The 19,208-nt window shown below is 42.7% G+C and overlaps 1 protein-coding gene across 2 annotated transcripts in view; it reads left to right on the forward strand.

Annotated features, from left to right (window-relative positions):
• dennd1a (DENN/MADD domain containing 1A) overlaps window positions 1-18,683 on the forward strand; it is a 55,974-nt gene extending 37,291 nt beyond the window's left edge. Inside the window, exons 17-23 of one of the 2 annotated variants that reach the window (XM_030742309.1) lie at window positions 5,617-5,688; window positions 6,060-6,116; window positions 6,327-6,479; window positions 8,591-8,655; window positions 10,827-10,964; window positions 14,899-15,145; window positions 15,354-18,683. In XM_030742309.1, coding sequence (XP_030598169.1) covers window positions 5,617-5,688; window positions 6,060-6,116; window positions 6,327-6,479; window positions 8,591-8,655; window positions 10,827-10,964; window positions 14,899-15,145; window positions 15,354-16,415 — 1,794 coding nt within the window. In that variant the 3' untranslated portion in view covers window positions 16,416-18,683. The remainder of the gene's footprint in view (window positions 1-5,616; window positions 5,689-6,059; window positions 6,117-6,326; window positions 6,480-8,590; window positions 8,656-10,826; window positions 10,965-14,898; window positions 15,146-15,353) is intronic. The other variant, XM_030742310.1, reaches the window with a different exon arrangement.
• Window positions 18,684-19,208: the final 525 nt, after the last annotated feature.

Consider the following 19,208-nt stretch of genomic DNA (forward strand, 5'->3'; position numbering starts at 1 on the left):
TAATCGAGTATTCTATCGGTTATTCCATTGATTACCCAAGTAACTGGATAAGAAGTACTTTTTTCATATTAACAGTTCATCTGCATATTTTAATTTTTGTTCCATCTATCTATCTTCTATAGCTACTATTATTTTTTTCTGTTCTCTCCCCTTTTTTTTCTGTGTTCTCTTTTTATCTCTCTTCTTCTCTTCCTTCCTACCTGTCAGATCTGGCAAGAATAAATAAAATACAAATACAAACATTAACAAGAATATCCTATAGAAAACTTATAGAGCTCTTCTTGTAAAAGCAAATATGTTTGGTACAACAGTGCATTTGGATCATCATTCTGAATGCAAAAACTGTCAGACATGACAGGCAAAAAAAAAAAAAAAAAAAAAAAACCTTCCATACTGCAGTTTTTCCCTGTGTGAAACAAACAGGGTGGATGGAGCAGATACAAAATTCTCTTTTCTTCACTTGATAATCAGATGGTTGATAAAGGACCTCCAGTTGTTTACACATGAGCGTAATATTGTAATGTTTTGTATTCACAAGCATTCTCCTAAATATGTTTCTACTGCAAGTCTATTTTTAGTCACTAATCAGGGATTAAAGTATAAAAAATATTTCTGCTGGGAAGGGGTTCTTCCGGTACCAAACAATTGCTAGTGCTAATAGCGGCACTTGCTAGCAAACTGTCCTTATAGTGATCCATTCTGGGAGCTGAAGTAGAGAAAAAAAATAGCTGAAATTCTCAGCACAGCGAGCACAACACACAAACACGGTAGAGAGCAGTAGAGGTGTGAAAAAACATGTCAGCGATGATCCGCAAACCCACCAGAAGAAGACGACAACAACAGAGAACTGTAATGCAGCTAATGTGGGCGAAACTCTATTTAATGGATCAGATTGCATTTTTTTTTTTTTATTCCTTCCCAATATCCGATCCAGTAATTTAGGTCAGGATTGGACCGATACTGAATATCAGATCAGCGCATCCCTACTTATTTGTGTGTTTGTGTGTCCCAGTGATCCTAGGAGCTATGTTGTCCAGAGGCTATGCCCCCTCCTAGGGTCTCCCATGGCAAATTGGCCATGATGAGGGGCCAGACTCCTATGGAAAATACATCAAGGGAACTGTTTACCCTGCCTGGGATAGGGTTACCAGAGCACCACCCTGGAGCCAGGCCTGGGGAGGGAACTCAAGGGAGAGCGTTTGATGGCTGGGCATTAGTCTGTGGTGCCTGATGTGACATGGGCCTGCCCTCCTGTAGGCCCCTCACCCACAGGATGCATCGTAGGGGTCGGGTGCAATGTGTGTCTGGCAGTGGCCAAGGGTGGAGACCTTGATGGACAGATCCCTGGCTATCAAGACTGGCTATCAGGGCATGGAACGACACCTCTCTGGTGGGGAAGGAGCCTGAGCTAGTGGGTGAGGTTGAGAGATACCAGCTAAATATAGTCCGGCTCACCTTTACGCACAGGTGGGACTCTGGAACCAGTCTAGAGTTGTTCTCAGAGAGAGGCCACAAGCAAGGGTGGGTATTCTCGTACCACTTGGCTTACTGCCTGTATGTCGTTGTTTTCACAAGTGGACAGGAGGATTGTTTCCCTGCGCCTTCTGGCCAGGGGAATGGGGCCTGACTGTTATTTGCGTGCTTATGTGCCAACTGACAGTTCAGAGTACCCACCCTTTTTGGCGTTGCTGGGATGGGGTGCTCGAGGGTGCTCTATCTGGTGACTCCATCATCTTACTGGGAGACTTCAATGCTCACATAGGCAATGACAGACTTGGAGGGGCATGATTGGGAGGAACGGCCTGCCTGATCTGAACCTGGGTGGTGTTTTTGTCATTGGACTTCTGTGCAAACCACAGTTTGTCCATAACCAACACCATATTCAAACATAAGGATGTCCATAAGTGCATGCGGCACCAGGACACCCTCGGTTGCAGGTTGATGATTGATTTTGTAATTGTATCATCAGGTCTGCGCCTGTATGTTCTGGACACTCAGGTGAAGAGAGGAGCTGAGCTGTCAACTGATCCCCACCTGGTGGTGAGTTGGATCAGGTGGCAGGGGAGGATGCTGGACAGACCTGGTGGACTTAAATGTATTGTGAGGGTGCATTGGGAACACCTGGCAGAGGCCCCAGTCTGTGAGATCTTCAACTCCCACCTCCGGCAGAACTTCAGTAGCATTCCAAGTTAGGTTGAGGACATTTAGCCTGAATGGACCGTGTTCCGCACCTCCATTGTTGAGGCTGCTGCTCAGAGCTGCAGCTGCAAGGTGGTTGTGCCTGTTGTCGTGGTCCTCCCCAAACTAGATGGTGGTGTAGGGAGCCATCAAGCTGAAGAAGGAGTCCTATTGGGCTTGGTTGGCCTGTTGGACTCTAGAAACAGCTGACTGGTGCCAGCAGGCCTTGTGGAACATGGATCGGGCGTTGGCTGAAACAGAAACTCGGGTATGGAAGTAGTTCGGTGAGGCTGTGGAAAAAGACTTTCGGACAGTCTCCAAGCAATTCTGGCAAACCATCAGGTGACTCAGGAGAGGTCTCTGGAGCTTGAAAAAGGAGAGGAAAGCAGTGCTCTACTCACACAGTTTATAGTGCAGGTGGGGCGCTGCTTACTTCAACTGATGCTATAGTTGGCCGGTGAAAGGAGTACTTAAAGGACCTCCTTAATGCCACTGATGCCTTCTGCAGTGGAAGCAGAGGCAGGGAACGAGGGGAACGACTCACCCATCACTGTGGGTGAGATCACTTAAGTGGTTAAACAACTGGTGGCAGGGCCCCTGAGGTGGACGAGATTTGCCCTGAGTTCCTGAAGACTCTGGATGTTGTAGGGCTGTCTTGGTTGGCACTCCTATGCAACATCACGTGGAGATCTGGGGCGGTGCCACTGGATTGAGATATTGGGGTGAGGGTCCCTATCTTTAAGAAGGGGGACCGGAGGGTATGCTCCAACTATCGGCAGAGCACGCTCCTCAGCCTCCCTGGTAAGGTCTATGTTAGGGTGCTGGAAAGTAGTATTAGTCGAACCTTGGATTCAAGAGGAACAATGCAGTTTTCGTCCTGGTTGCTGAACGCTGGACCAACTTCTTATCCTCTCGAAGATATTCAAGTGTGCAAGGGAGTTTGCCCATCCAGTCTACATGTGTTTTGTGGACTTGGCGAAGGCATTCGACCATCTCGGGGTATCCTGTGCGGGATGCTGCAGGAGTGAGGGGTGTCTGGCCCGTTGCTGCGGGCCATTCAGTCCCTTTAAAACTACAGCGAGACCCTGGTCCATATTGCCGGCAGTAAGTCGGACTTGTTTTTTGTGGGTGTTGGACTTTGGCAGGGCTGCCCTTTGTCACTGTTTGTGTTCATAATTTTTATAGCCAAGTGGTGGAAGACTTCCACTTGGGTGACCTCAGAATCTCATCTCTACCTTTTGTGGATGATGCGGTCCTGTTGACTTCATCAGCCGGTGGCCTCCAGCTCGCAGTGGAACGGTTTGCAGTCGAGTGTGAAGTGGCTGGCGTGAGAATTAGCACCTCTAAGTCTACATCCGGAAAAGGGTGGAGTGCCCACTCTGGCTCAGAGGAGAGTTGCTGCCCCAAGTGGAGGAGTTTAAGTATCTCGGGGTCTTGTTCATGAGTGATGAGAGAAGGAGATTGGTAGACGGATTGGTGCTGTGTCTGCAGTAATGTGGACACTGCCTCAAGGCAGGCCCAGGCAACACTAGAGAGATTTTATCCCTCAGCTGGGCTGGGAATGCTTTGGGGTCCCCCTGGATGAGCTGGAGGTGGTGCTGGGGAGAGGGAGGTTTGGGCTTAGACTGCTGCCCCCACAACCCGGCCACGGATAAGCGGAAGAAGATGGATGGTAGAGCAGATCATCTACTAATCAGAAGGATGGTGATTTGATCCTTGGCTGCTCCAGTCTGCATACCAAAGTATTCTTGGGCAAGATACTGAACCCCAAGTTGCCCTCCAATGTACTCATTGGAGTGTGAATGTGTGCATGAATCTTAGCTAGAAAGCACTTAGGTATAGAAAAAAGTGCTTGTGTGAATGGGTGAATGAGCATGTTGTGTAAAGTGCTTTGAGTACTCAAGCAGAAAAGCAGTCCATTTACTGTTTACCATTTACAGTGGCTTGCAAAAGTATTCATACTCCTTGGACTTTTCCATATTTTGTCACATTACCACCACAAACATAAAATATTTCACTGGAATTTATTGTGAAAGACCAACACAAACTGATATGCAATTGTGAAGTGGAAAGAAAATTATACATGATTCAAAACATTTTTTACAAATAAAGTGAAAAGTGCGGTGTGCAAAAGTATCCACCCCCCCCCCTTTTCTCTGAGTGCAACCAATTGCGTTCAGAAGTTGCCTGATAACTGCTGATGACTAAAAAGAGTCCACCTGTGTGTAATCTAATCTCAGTACGAATACAGCTGCTTCGTGACTGCCTTAGAGGTTGTTTAAGAGAATATTGGGGAGTAAACAGCATCATGAAGTCCAAAGAACACACCAGACAGGTCAGGAATAAGGTTGTGGAGAAGTTTAAAGCAGGCTTTGGCTATAAAAAGATTTCCCAAGCTTTGAACATCTCACGGAGCACTGTTCAATCCATTATCTGGAAATGGAAAGAGTATGGCACAACTGTAAACCTACCAAGACAAGGCCATCCACCTAAACTTACAGGCCGAACAAGGAGAGCACTGATCAGAGATGCAGCCAAGAGGCCCATGGTGACTCTGGACCAAATGCAGAGATCCACAGCTCAGGTGGGGGAATCTGTCCACAGGATAACTATTAGTCATGCACTGCAAAAATGTGGTCTTTATGGAAGAGTGGCAAGAAGAAAGCCATTGTTAAAAGAAAACCATAAAAAGTCCCATTTGCAGTTTGCCAGAAGCCATGTTGGGGACACAGCAAACATGTGGAACAAGGTGCTTTGGTCAGATAAGACCAAAGAAGATGGATGGAGCCAAATACAGGGCAATTTTGAAAGAAAACCTGTTGGAGTCTGCAGAAGACTTGAGACTGGGGCGGAGGTTCACCTTCCAGCAGGACAACGACCCTAAAGAAAAAGCCAGGGCTACAATGGAATGGTTTAAAACCAAACATATTCATGTGTTAGAATGGCCCAGTCAAGGTCCAGACCTAAACCCAATCGAGAATTTGTGGCAAGATCTGAAAACTGCTGTTCACAAACGCTCTCCATGTAATCTGACTGAGCTTGAGCTGTTTTACAAAGAAGAATGGGCAAAAGTTTTAGTCACTAGATGTGCAAAGCTGGTGGAAACATACCCTAAAAGACTTGCAGCTGTAATTGCAGCAAAAGGTAGTTCCACAAAGTATTGACTCAGGGGAGCTGAATACTTTTGTACGCTGCCCTTTTCAGTTTTTTATTTGTAAAAGTTTTGAATCATGTGAAGTGGAAAGAAAATTATACAATTGTATGCCAGTTTGTGTTGGTCTTTCACATTAAATTCCAGTGAAATATATTTGTTTGTGGTGGTAATGTGGCAAAATATGGAAAAGTTAAAGGGGTATGAATACTTTTGCAAACCACTGTATTTATTTAAGTGCCTATAAATAAAATGTATTATTATTTTTTTGTGTTTATTTTTTGCAGAAAGGTGGTGGTGCTATCTTCAACACAGTGAAGACCAAAGCAAACCCAGCCATGAAGACCGTTTATAAATTTGTAAGCACTGTAGTGACTTAGTTTTACTTCTTCAGCTGTTGTCAGACAAATACACCAGTTAACATCAGTGCAGTGCTCTACAGTGTGAGCCAATATGGTGACCACTCATGTCATCAACAGTGAAGTACATCTTGTATCTGACACAGCTATCATGTGACAAGGCTTAAATTAGCAGATCTCTCCTGAAAATATGAAGGATCTCTGAGAATGGAGTGTCCATGTGGGTGGTACTCTGCACCTTTATCCTTATTTACATAGTTTCACTATAGAGAGGAGTCCCTACCCTTTCCTTGAAATGTAAGAATGTTCATGAGATGCAAATACATACAGAATGGCAATAGTCTGTGTGCTTAAGTTTGTTTGTTCAACAGGCCAAGGATCATGCAAAAATGAGGATCAGAGAAGTCAAGAGCCGGTTGAAACAAAAGGTATGGATTTATTTTTGCTTTGTTTTTTTGTTTTTGTTTTTTGGTGAAACATTTGAGAGTTTTCATCATGACTATACTAATCTTTAATTTACCCCATGGTCATCCCAGCCACAGAGTGTAGCCTCTTTTCCTGCTCTGCCATCACTCCTTTGACCAATGTCACCCCCCCCCCCCCCCCCCCCCCCCCAAAAAAAAAAAAAAAAACTGCAGGAACAAGCAGAAAATGGAATCTCCGCTGGGGGTTCAGCAGTCATTGATGATGACAGCACAGCAGGATTTGCCTCTTCCACTAGTGCAGCAAGAAGGGAAAGGTCACTGCGAACCTGCGATGACGGTTGGCCAGTTACTGTGCACTTGGGACAGGTAGGCAGAAATAAGGAATGCAGTCATAATGTAAAAATGTCCAACTGTACTGCAGAAAAAAAACATGTTTGCAAAAATTGTAAAAAAAAAAAAAAAAAAAAAGACAGTATGTCAACAAAATAAGTTAAAAGTAGGAAAAAGTACAGTTGATAGCAACCCCACCCCCACCCCAAAACAAAAAGCAGATAATGATAAAAACTGTAATATTAAAAGAATTTTAACAGAAGAACTGGTTAAAAGGAAAGTTTACAACTGCTTTTTGAAGCACTCCACAAAGTCAGCTAAATGTAGCTGAAGTGGCAGACTGTGCCAGAGTCTTGGTGCCACAGATGGAAAGGCTCTGTCCCCCCTAGTCTTTAATGTCATACAAGGAACAGTTAATATATTCTGAGCTTGCGAATGAAGACTACGAGCATCAGTGTGGACAAATGGACAAAGTCCATTAACAGATCTGTAAGTATGAGAATTGTAAAACAAAATCTGAAATCCACTGGAAGCCAATGTAAAGAGTATTTATAAAGAAAAAAAGAGCAACAGAGCCCAAGACAATAAATAGCCTGTTTTTAAAGACTCATCCAGGATGTACTCTCAGCTCCAAGGGAAAATAGAACAAGGGCAGATCCACTGAGAGCTGATACTGAATAATTTGGAAGAACATCTGGAAAGAAAGAGTGTCACATAATACCAATACCAAAGGGCTGTTGGACCTAAGAGGAGACAACAGCAACCTCCTAGAAAAAGAACCAGTCAGCGTCACACAGGTAGACATCTAAGTAACGAGTCTGCGGAATGAACAGCTGGACAGCACCAGCACCTGACCTACTGGCTAAAGAAGCTAACAGCACTTCATGAACACCTGGCAGCACAAATAAATGGGCAGCAGGTACTCATACAGACATGCTAACACTGGTTTAACGATCCTGATCATAAAGGATCCCCACAAGGGTACAACAGTATTGAACTACTGGCCAATTACATGCTCCTACACAACATACAAGCTCCTCTCAGGCATCATAGCAACCAAGTGAAATAGGCATGAGTCCATACATGTACATGACTGCAGCTTAGAGGGCATTGGATATAACACCAGAAATTCAAAATACCAGCTACTGAACCATGATAAATCTTTATCATGGGTATCACATGGTTTATCACAAAGGACAGCCATAGTCGAATATCTCTAGAAGACAAGTGCTGAGACGTTAACTCATAATAAGAGCCAAACTATCAATATGCCCTATCGGTTATCAAATAATCACAATGCACAGAGGTCTCCAACCAAATTCCAGCACCCTGAGTTCTGTCTGCAATAGAAGGAGGAAGACCAAGGATTAGTGAGTGTCAAAGTTTTCACAGAGGATACACGGAGCAACCAACCAAACATAGTGATGGTTTATAGGGAGCAGAAGATTGCAGTTGTGATAGATGTGGCAACCCCAACAGACAGTAACATCAGAAAGGGGGAGCACAAAAAAATGGAGAAGTACCAGCATCTTAAGGAACAACTGGAGCAGATGTGGAAGGTAAAGTCCAAACTGGTAATAGGAGCGTTAGGAGGTGTAGCCCCCAAACTGGAAGAGTGGTTCTAATAGATTCCAGGCACAACATCAGAGGTCTCTGTCTGGAAGAGTTTCATCCTAGAAAAAGCTAAGATATTGCACCCAAGCTTGAGGAACGCAAAAACAACAGCCCCAGATGACAGCTCATTTGTGAGAAGCGATGCGCTTTATTTTGCGTAGTGCAAGGAGTTGTCTCAAACTGACTGTTTCACATCACATTCAGCAGTCACAAGTTCTCGGTTTTGCACATTTCATATAGGAATTCATCATATTAACTTGAGCTATCAAATATTTCAATCTCATTGCTTAAGATTATGCATCTCATTTAATTAGATCAAGCAGTTCATGAATATAAGGTTGGCTGAATTTTGTTGATTACAACTCTGTCATTTGCCCATCTGCTGTTCTGCTTTATACCGTGCCAGTTGAACTGCTTCATATTACCAACTGTGAGTTTTAATTACAAATTCATTTAATATCTTAAGACACTGGTAAAGTAGTCACACACCTGACATTAAACTTTTACTTTCTCTTATTTCTTCACTTCCACAGGCTTGGCCACCAGTGCTTTTGAAGAGACCAAGCAGTAATGTGAGTCTGGAAAGCAGTATTGACCAGTAAGCATACTTGATTTATAAACCGCAAATCCCACTGTTTATGAGTTTGTTCAGGCAATAAATAATAATAATAATAATATTTATATATTGGAAAAGGCAGTGGATGAACTGTGCCCCAGATGATTTATAGCATAAAGAATTATTTGTTTATATCTATACAATCCTGGACAGCTCAATCTACACAGTTTACACTTGATATTAAAATGGGTCTCCACATATTGACTTCTCTGAGAGTGGCCACTTATAATTGCATCAGAGGCTTAACTTTTCTTCGGCTTTCTGATCTTAAATATCCTCACTTTCAATAGAGTTTATTGCAATTTCTGATAGTTGTGGCACACTTTGATTATTTTCATTATTGAGTGATCTGATGTTTTCTTGATTAACTGATTGCTAGTTTGATCTCTACAACATCAGTAAACAGTTCATTTTAAAAGTCTTGTTTTCTTTGAATAGAATAGAATCTTTATCAACGTGCACACAAGTTACACAATGAAATTTAAAGTGCAGTCCTTACAGGTGCCTCAACAATAAATAGTAAAAAAGTATAAACAGTAAAATAATGACTAAAACATAATACATAATAAAAGAAAAAGAAACCCAACCCCAAGGCACACACCACCACCACACCACATAACTTTCAATCTAAAAGCACAGAGTTCAGTTCAGTTTTTGTTTTGGCCTTACTCTTACACAAAGGATACCAGCAGATTTTGGGTCATGTGATTGTTCCTAAGAACCCTCAGGAATTGCAGTCTCTCCTGGGCCTTTTTGACAATGTTGGTGGTGTTAATACTTCAGATTGAATAGAATAGAATAGAATCTGGGGGCAGGTTGTACACCGGGTGCACTCCCAGGAACTGAAAATCTGAGCCCAGCTCCAGTCCATTGCCACCAATGAACCGACGTTGGATATTTAGTCTCCTCCTAAAGTCTACTATCATCTCCTTTGTCTTAGTGATGTTCAGGATCAGGTTGTTGTCGTTGCACCACCCTAAGAGCCGCTGCACCTCATCCCGGTACGCCAACTTATCCCCCCTCCCCCTGAGATTAGCCCTACCATGGTGGTGTCATCCACAAATTGTATGATGCATCTGCAGCGGGGTGTTGGGGCGCAGTCCTGTGTGTAGAGGGTGAAGTAGACTCAGTACACAGCCCTGTGGAGAGCTGGTACTGAGGCTGATGGCTAAAGAGAGGTGAGGCCTACTCTCACCCCCTGGGAATGGTCTGTCAGGAAGTCCTTGATCCAAAGACAGGTGGAGTGTGATGTTCCCAGGTCTTACAGTTTGGTCACCAGTCTGTCAGGAAGGATGGTGTTAAACACACAGATGGTGAAGACATTGAAATAGCTGTTCTGTACTGTTGTAGTGGAATAGTCAAAATCAGATTACCTTCAACTGCCTCGTGAAAAACATATATTTCAAGTCTAATCAATCATATCAAGTTTTATTTCAAGTGGACCTGTTCTTGGGACTATGTTGCATCATTCACGCTTCAGAGATAATACAAAATTTTGTAATGGGTCCTGGCGCAGCCCCTGAGTTCATCCTGAAGGGTTGCACCATTCACCTGTCTGAAACAAACAGAAGCCAACTTTCTTCTAATTCACAGCCCCTTTTAAACAGATGTTTTGAACATCAGGTGGATGGGACTTCTGTGATGCCCATATAAAGATATCCCCTCTCTTGAACATAAAGGTCAAAGAATAGTTAAAAAAAAAAACTGAGTCTGAAGCCTGAGCATTTGGCTCACAATGATTACTTGTACATATTTTGATCTTATGTTTGAAAGGTTGGCCATGTTTAATGTGTCCATTTATCATTAGAACAGAATTTGGAACTTAGGAAATAAGTAAAATTAAAAAGGACTAGTTGAAGCAGTGACACAATTTTTTTTTCTTATTGCTTTATTTATGCCATATTCTTTTTCGGCAAACTGCCTAGCTTCCTTTTGGCTCATTCAAATCATTGAGTTGACTAATATAAATAACATACAAATCCTAACAAGCTTTAACTATAATAATGTAAATCATGGTGCTTTTAACATTACTAGTCTGCTAATTTCCTGTTTCCTATTCTTAATTTGCCTCTTTCCCTCTGTCTCTTTCATGCAGTAATTGAAATATGTGCAACAAACTGAATTTTGTGTTGTCTTTCTTCTCATCGCCGTAGCTCTGTCCATCCTACTCGTCACTACACAGTCTTTCTGTCTGAGGATTCATCTGGAGATGAGCTCCAATACGACAATGAGTCCATCTCTGGGTTTCCTGACAGCTTTTTCTTCTCCGTCCCTTTTGAGTGGTCTCCTCTGTATGCATCTCTCTAATTGTCTTTGCACTGTTTGCTTCATTAACAGGCCTTTATTTCTTCTCTCTCTCAGGAATTTTATTCATGTCTGTGCATAGTGGAAATTATATTTTGATTAGAAAAGAAAAACAAATGGAGAAAAAACATTGGTGTTGCTGATGTGGTATGGTGTCTCATATCTGTGAGAAGTGGAACAACAACAATCTTGTCTATTAATTAACCTTGTATATTAATCAACTTCACATATTTTGTTTGTTTAGTCTTAGGTCTGTTAGAGCCATTTTGTTCTGTGCCTGCCAATAATGCTGATTGGAGATTGAAAATGAAGTTAAAGGTAAAGGCTAATGCATTGCATTTATGCATTTGTCTAGCTAGCAAGGTCACACACTGACGATATCAACTTGTCAATCACAAGGTAGCCCCAAATTCCCCAAATTCTGCCTTCCTTTATTTTCTGTCTAACTCTAAATGGGACCATAGTTAATACAAAGATGTTTTACCAAAGTGTCATCCTGGTTAACGCAAAGCTTTGTTACCAAAGTCTAAAAAGTATACTCTCAACAGCCACTTTGTTAGCCACACCTTGCTAGTATCAGGTTGGACCCCCCTTTGCCTTAACTGTGCAAATTGTAGCCTTAACTGTGCAAATTGTAGCCTCAGTTTCCTGTTTTTTGCTAACAGTGGCTTTCTGCTGCTGTAGCACATCTGTTTCAAGGTACCTCATATTGATTCACGTGAGGTGCTCTGCTGCATGTCTTGGTTATAATAAGCAGTCATTTGAGTTACAGTTGCCTTTCTTAAAACAGCTTGAAGCAGTCTGGCAATTTTACTCTGACCTCTGGCATCAACAAAGCATTTTTGCCCAGACAGCTGCCGCTAACTGCATGCTTTCTTTTTGGACCATTCTATGATGGCTGCGTTTGGACAATCCCTAATGTCTCCTGCTTGTATCTGCAGTTTCATTCAATTTCATTCTGCCGGTCTCGCTTTCTTTCTACTTTCACCCACGAGTGAGACCCTGAGATACATGAGTTCTTCCACTTGAGGCAGCAACTCATTCTGCTCCACAGAAAGTGGGCACTCGACATTTTTTGGTCTCAGACTTGGAGGTGCCTATCTCAACCACTTCACACACCCAATGCAAGCTGGAGATCATTGCTCAGCGAAACCAATAAAATTACCATCCATCCTCTTCCGCTAATCCTGTGCAGGGTTTCAGGGGGACTGGAGCCTATCCCAGCTGTCATAAGGCAAGAGGCAGAGTACATCCTGTGCAGGTCACCAGCCTGTCACAGTGCCAACACAGAGAGACAGACAACTGTTCACTCACATTCACACCTATGGGCAATTTAAAATCACCAGTTAACCTTACCCCACTAACTGCATGACTTTGGACTGTGGGATAAAACCAGAGTACCTGGAGAAAACCCATTCAAACACGGGGAGAACATGCACTCTCCACATAGAAGGACCCAGGCCAAGGTGGATTCAAACCCAGACCTTCTAGCTGTGAGGCAACAGTGCTAACCATCACGCCACCTTCCTTCTTTTCTTACTGCTCCTGGGCCTCCTCCCATTAGGACATGCCTGGAACACCTCACCCAAGAGGCACCCAGGAGGCATCCTAGTCAGATGCCCGGACCACCTCAGGGACAGAATAGCCAGCAAGAAGGGGCCAGATGCCCCATACTCCTGCAACACCCCCCACAGAATACCCCAGGAAACGCGATCAAATGCCTTCTCCAAGTCCACACACACATGTTTACTGGTTAGGCAAACAGGGCAGGGTAAACGGTTACCTTGGTGACACTTCATTAGCAGTCATTGGAATCGCTCTTTGTCTGGCACCTCACCCAGGACCAATTTGCCGTGAGAGACCCTACCTGTGGGCATAGCCCCCAGACAACTTAGCTCTTGGGATCACTGGGACAAACAAACCAACCCACTACAATAAGGTGGCGATTCACAGATGAGAAGCTCAGAACTCTAATAACAAAAATAAATTGGGTTTAGATCAGACAGGCTGTTCCTCTGAACCACACCCCTCCAGGTCTCACTGTCATCGCCTTTATGAGGGACTGAAGTCCCAAAATAGGGCGGTGAAGTCCCCATATCCAGTTGGGGTGCTGCTTGGTGCATAGGCACCAACAGCAGTCAGGACCTGTTTACTGACCTGTAAGTACAAGGAAACAACCCTCTTGCCGTCTTGTACACTGACGAAAACAGTAAAGTACAAGATCCATCCAATCATGGGTGGTGGGACCATAAGTGCTCGTGGGTAGGGGAGGGCCTGCCAGCGGAGAGGAGCAGGATACCGTGATGGCCACACAGCTTCCAGACTAACAGTTCATGATAATGTTCATGATAAGATGGTATAGTCAGCCTTGGTTGCCAGGATACCAGTTCATACAGGTCACAACATGGGGTGGGGGTGAAGAGCATCTATTTACATAACATCTCCAGGAGACACTTTAGATAGACAGCCATCCAAGGCCGTCTGGGAGCCAAATTCCAAATACTGCAATTGTTTTGGTTCAGGCCATCATAACTATTTGCTGACAGGCCTTACAGGTTTCTGGTTACCTCTCAGAAATCCAATCATCCGAATTTGGTTCTACTCCGCCATGCAGAACAGACACTCCAACACTCCTCCAGATGTAATCCACTTCGATTCAGCTCTACTGAGTCTGATTGAGTTCGTACTGTTTCTGCATCCCTCATAGGCAGCCTTACTAGGGCCTGAACAGCTGCCCAGAAACCAGGTATCCCCAGGTCATATTCGGGAAAAATCCTGGTATCAGTATAAATGCCACGTCCACACAGTGCAGCCATTAACATTATCTTCCATCCCCATGGGAATCCATAACATAACCAGCCAGGTGTGTAGCCGGGCCAGAGGAAAGAGGGTTCCCCTTCTCCGAATCTCCTCGTGATGAGAATTTGGTCATCACTAGCGTTGAGAGACCAGCTGACCAGATCCATAATTTAAATTCCAGTTCGGGGATTTGTAAAGGGATGCTCGAAGCAGCAAAATGCAGGGGTAGATAGGGAAGGTTGGGGAGTAGAGAAAAATGCGTCCGTCTCCACCAAGAGCAGGAAGACAAAAAAAAGTGGACTGGAGGAGCTGAGGATTGAACTGCCAACCTCCTTAGTGGTGCTAGTCTTTTTATCTATAGTCTTGTTGCCTAGCCTTAATATTTAAACCAACTCAAGTAAGAATGTACATTGAAATAAGAATTGTGTATGTTTTCTAACATTCACCAAGTCCTGACTTCTTTGCATCCAGTTTTTTAAAGTGGAATCCTTTTTTTTTTCTTTTTCCAAAAATAGATACAGTGTATCACAAAAGTGAGTACACCCCTCACGTTTCTGCAGATATTTAAGTATATCTTTTCATGGGACAACACTGACAAAATGACACTTTGACACAATGAAAAGTAGTCTGTGTGCAGCTTATATAACAGTGTAAATTTATTCTTCCCTCAAAATAACTCAATATACAGCCATTAATGTCTAAACCAGCAGCAACAAAAGTGAGCACACCCCTAAGAGACTACACCCATAAATGTCCAAATTTAGCACTGCTTGTCATTTCCCCTCCAAACTGTCATGTGGCTCGTTAGTGTTACTATGTCTCAGGTGTGCATAGGGAGTTCAATTTTGTAGTACAGCTCTCACACTCTCATACTGGTCACTGAAAGTTCCAACATGGCACCTCATGGCAAAGATCTTAAAAGACTAATTGTTGCGCTACATGAAGACTGCACACAGACTACTTTTCATTGTGTCAAAGTGTCATTTTGTCAGTGTTGTCCCATGAAAAGATATACTTAAATATATGCAGACATGTGAGGGGTGTACTCACTTTTGTGATACACTGTACATCTCCAGTTATGAGGAAACATTTATAATGATATATTTAATGCTTGTCCTGCAGGCCACAGCCATACCGCTCCTTAAAAGAGGTTGAGTTAATAGAAAGTCATGATCCTGGTTTTGGGCCAGAAAGTCACACTGCCCCTCCTAGCCCAGTTAATGAGAAGTTCTCCAATCTCAACCTGCTGGGTGACATTTTTGGCTGCCTGGATGAACCTGACAGTCAACCAGTTGCCTTGGCTAAGAGTCTCGAGGACCTGAGGACTCCCAAAGACTCTGATGAGCTGCAACCCAAGTTCACCTACCAGGTGAGATTTTAACCAGCCAAAGGTTGGTTAACACTGCCTTAATAGTTTGTCTTAATTGTATACTAAAATAATTTTTATCCAGATTTAAAATCAGGCATACTAGACCATCTGTAAATTCAGCAGTTTTTCTGGTCCTCAGAGGATAAAAAAAACAAACAAAAAAAACACTCAGATGGTTTTTTAAAAGTCTGATCTCTTGTGCTTGCAGCGGATGGACCTAAGCGTTGGTGACAGTTCGCGAACACTTCCAGGGCTTAAGTTCTCCAGCTCTTACAACAAGCTGTGGAGTGCAGGGCAGGAAAAAACACCTTTGGCTGTTCCCCCTATCTGTAATAGACCTCTGTCTGTCCAACTTCCTGTGCAGACAGGAATTCATTCCCCAGCCCATGAGAGCACCAGCACATGCCCTGAACCTCTGGACATTTCCACCTCTGGTAACATCACCATTCCTCGACCCCATGGAAGGAAAACACCTGAACTTGGTTGTGTCTTAGCACCTCCAGTGGCCCAGTCACGCTCCAAACTAGCAGGAACTGGTGAGGGAAGGACTACATCAGGGGGACAAGAGTTTAGGCAAGCCCTCAGCATGTCCACAGATGGAGATCTGCTGAAGCCCACCAAGGGTACTAAGGACAGTATAGATCTCATAAGCCTTTTAGATCCCCTTAAGAACTCAGCACAGACCTGCTCCACTACATCAACTGATGTGACAGATAGTGGTATCTCATCCTCTTGCAAGCCAGCACTACAAGCTAGGTCCCACCCACAGGGCTTGCCTTCTTTCCCACTACATCCAAACATATCACTGAACCCTTTCACCCAGTCTTTACAACATCCTTCCCCTCAAATGCATTACTCACCAACTGTAAGTGGAAATCCCTTTAATACAGTCTATAGCCCTCCAATAGGCCCTTATCTGCCTGCTCCAACCCAGCCACAGTCCTTTTCTACACTACCAGGGCTCTATAGACAGCATTCACCAGGCAGTTCCACTCTCCCCCCCAGCTATGGACTGCTCCAGTCAGCTTTCCTGTCATCAGGCACCTCTCTGCCCCACTCTTCTGCCAGCAATCAAACTTTTTCCAGCCTGGTCGATTCCACGTCTGTGCCCTCCACAACAATAAATGTACTGACAAAGCCACTTAACGCTGAGCGAGACAGCCAGAAGCCTCAGGATCCTTTTGGGGATTTGCTGTCTATGGCCTCACCAGCTTCGTCCCAAGAACAGAAGGTGGAGGATCTCCGCAGGAAGTGGGAAACATTTGACTAAAACCTGTATATATACACAGAATATCTGTTCTTTTGTCACTTCGTCCACTGCTCTATCAGGACCTTGGGTTGCTTTTAATGGTGCAATAACTGTAGTCTGTTCAGCTTGTGTAGCTTAAAAACAAAAAAACAGATTGAATGAGGATTAAACAGATGCTGACAAATACCTATTAGACTCTGTTAGAGTTGTCCTGATTGAATAGTGAAAAAAATGAAAATCAGCTACATTTTATATGCTTTCTAAAACCAGGCTAAAAATGGAAAAGAAAGTAGATGGGAATCTGTTGGCACTGCTGGTTTCCCCCCATAGATGATAGGCTGGAACTTGCATTTTTGAGCTCAGATTATCAATTACAAAGTAATAAGACAAGATACAGTAAATAAAACACACATTGATCATCCACATCATTGAAACCACCTTCCTAGTATTGTGCGCATTACATGTTTTTTGGGGGAATGTTCTCTCAAATGACAGGATTTTCTTCTTTGTGTGTATGTTGTGCATTTATAGTCCAGCTGTATAAATGCATTAGAGATGATGTATCAAAGTGCTTTTCAAACCAGAGTTGCTTTATTGTAGTTCTAAAAACTACTGAAGGAGGAGGCCTCTAACACTGCACTGCAGGACAAAGGTGTTATACTGAGTATGCAAGAGTACTCTTTCTTCCAAGTGTCCATGTTTATGTTCATAAGCAAATACAATGCAGGTCTTAGAACTCTGTTTTAAGGTTTTTGTTTTAGTTCCCATTTGGCATAAGTACTCTTCAGGCATAAGAGGAACCATTAGTTTACTTTGTTTGATTGAACACATGAGTATGTAACTGCAAAAACAAAACAAAAAACGCAAGCATTAGTTGTGTGAGCAAAAGCTCTCAGTGATAGCCTCAAAGATTAAACAAAAAAAAAGAGTAAAACTGTTGTGATTTTTGATTTGTAAATACCAACTGTATCTACTATTGTCAGTTCAGAGTTCCTGAAAAAAGTCCCGGAAGGTATTAAGTTCTCTGTGGAGCTGCTCAGTAGGTCATTACCATCTGGCAGGTTCCAGAACAGTTTGCTACAAAGGCATCTATTAACTGCCACAGAAGGTCCTGATCTAGTAGGTAAAAATGGTCACGTGGTGACACCCTGACCCTCTCAGTCTGATTTACTGTATTGAACAGACTGGGAAAGTGGATGCAGTTCACATCATGTGGAGAAACCTAAGACTTTGACATTATGCGAGATTTCCTGGGTCAAATGATAGAAAGAAAAAAAAAACAGCATTGCTTTAAGGCCGTTCACCAAGAAACATTTGCTTGTACATTTCTTTGCACGGTTTTCTTGTGGGTCATCTGTCTTCAGTGCCATGTGAGTATAAACAATGAAAATGGCACGTATTATTTACTGAAAGAGCATAAATGTCAACAGCATACATCTTAATGAAGTTAATGAACTTCTACGATTAGCTTGTATTATTACTAGTAGCTAGTCTGCTATAGTTAATGGACATCCTTGATAGCATTATGGTGCTGCTGCTGCTACAAACTGTAGTGCACCTCAAATGTGCACAGTTCTTTTATTGATGGTTTAGTAGCTTCGTACACAATGGATTTTTTGTTTGTGTGGGTATTTTTTTGTTTGTTTGGTTTTGTTGCCTTAATGATAAATTGTGTTTAATGCTTCTCTCTCGGACATGTGAAAATTGCTGCCAAAAACTTTTAAGATCGTCTTACAAGCCTAAGATTAGATTAATCTTCCTGAAATATTTTAAACATTTCTGTCTCATAATCTGATATGAATACTCTAAAACCCTTTTGTGTGTAGTATACTGTTTTACTGGATCTTTTGGACAAGCATACTGCCAATATTTTTCTTTTTGTTGGGTTTTGCAACTGTGATTGGCTAATGAGGCTGCTTAAACATTGTGATGTGAGAGCAATATTAATGGTTTCTCGCAGTTTTGCCATCAGTTTCTAAATTATCTGTTCTGACTTTTTCACCATTGCACACTGTTTGGGTGTCCTTGTCAGCTTTTACTGCTTTCCAGATAATAATGGAGCATCCGTGTGTGGTGAATACCAAAAAGTCCTAACTGCTGTAAAATGCTGTACAGGTCAGCTGTAGTTGATGTCTGTGTGCACTTGTTTGTACAGATGACACTATATTTGTTCTACGAAAGATTAAAGAATGCTGAATAGTATTTTACTGCATTTGGATAAAATATAATAGTCTACAAATATATCAACTTCATTAAAATGACATTTCACAACATTTTGTGTCAACTACACCGCATGTTTCTATAAGTTTATTTTAATCTGTGACTTTTCATCTAGTGTTAGCATGAGATATTTCCACTTGGTTAAAGATGGATTTTCAGTCACTCTGAACTAGTGTAGTGACTTACAGAAAGGCAGCCATCTTTTGATTATTTTTTGAAGTGACACTAAACTTATCTGAAAAATACATGTGTTGTGAAGTTCAAAAAAATGTAATGCTTGAGGAGAACATAATTGAAGAAGTCTCTTACTGTAGATAAGAGGTGAAACATCTTCAAAATGTTAAAGAAGTCCAGTCACCTTTTTTCAAAGTCCAGAGACTACCATGACCTAGATGGTTGAGAACCTACACAGACATATTGTCTTGTACTTTGGGAGGAACATCCTTCAATTGGTGAGGGAGTATGAAAGGGAATCAAGGACCCTAGCGGACTATAAGAACCACCTCTGCTTTAACCTGAGATGTAGACAGTCCAGAATGGTTCACAAGAGTTTGCGCCTTGCACGGTCAAGGGACAAAGAGTTGAGCATATCTC

Source organism: Archocentrus centrarchus, chromosome 12 (genome assembly GCF_007364275.1).
Source record: "Archocentrus centrarchus isolate MPI-CPG fArcCen1 chromosome 12, fArcCen1, whole genome shotgun sequence".
NCBI lineage: Eukaryota > Metazoa > Chordata > Actinopteri > Cichliformes > Cichlidae > Archocentrus > Archocentrus centrarchus.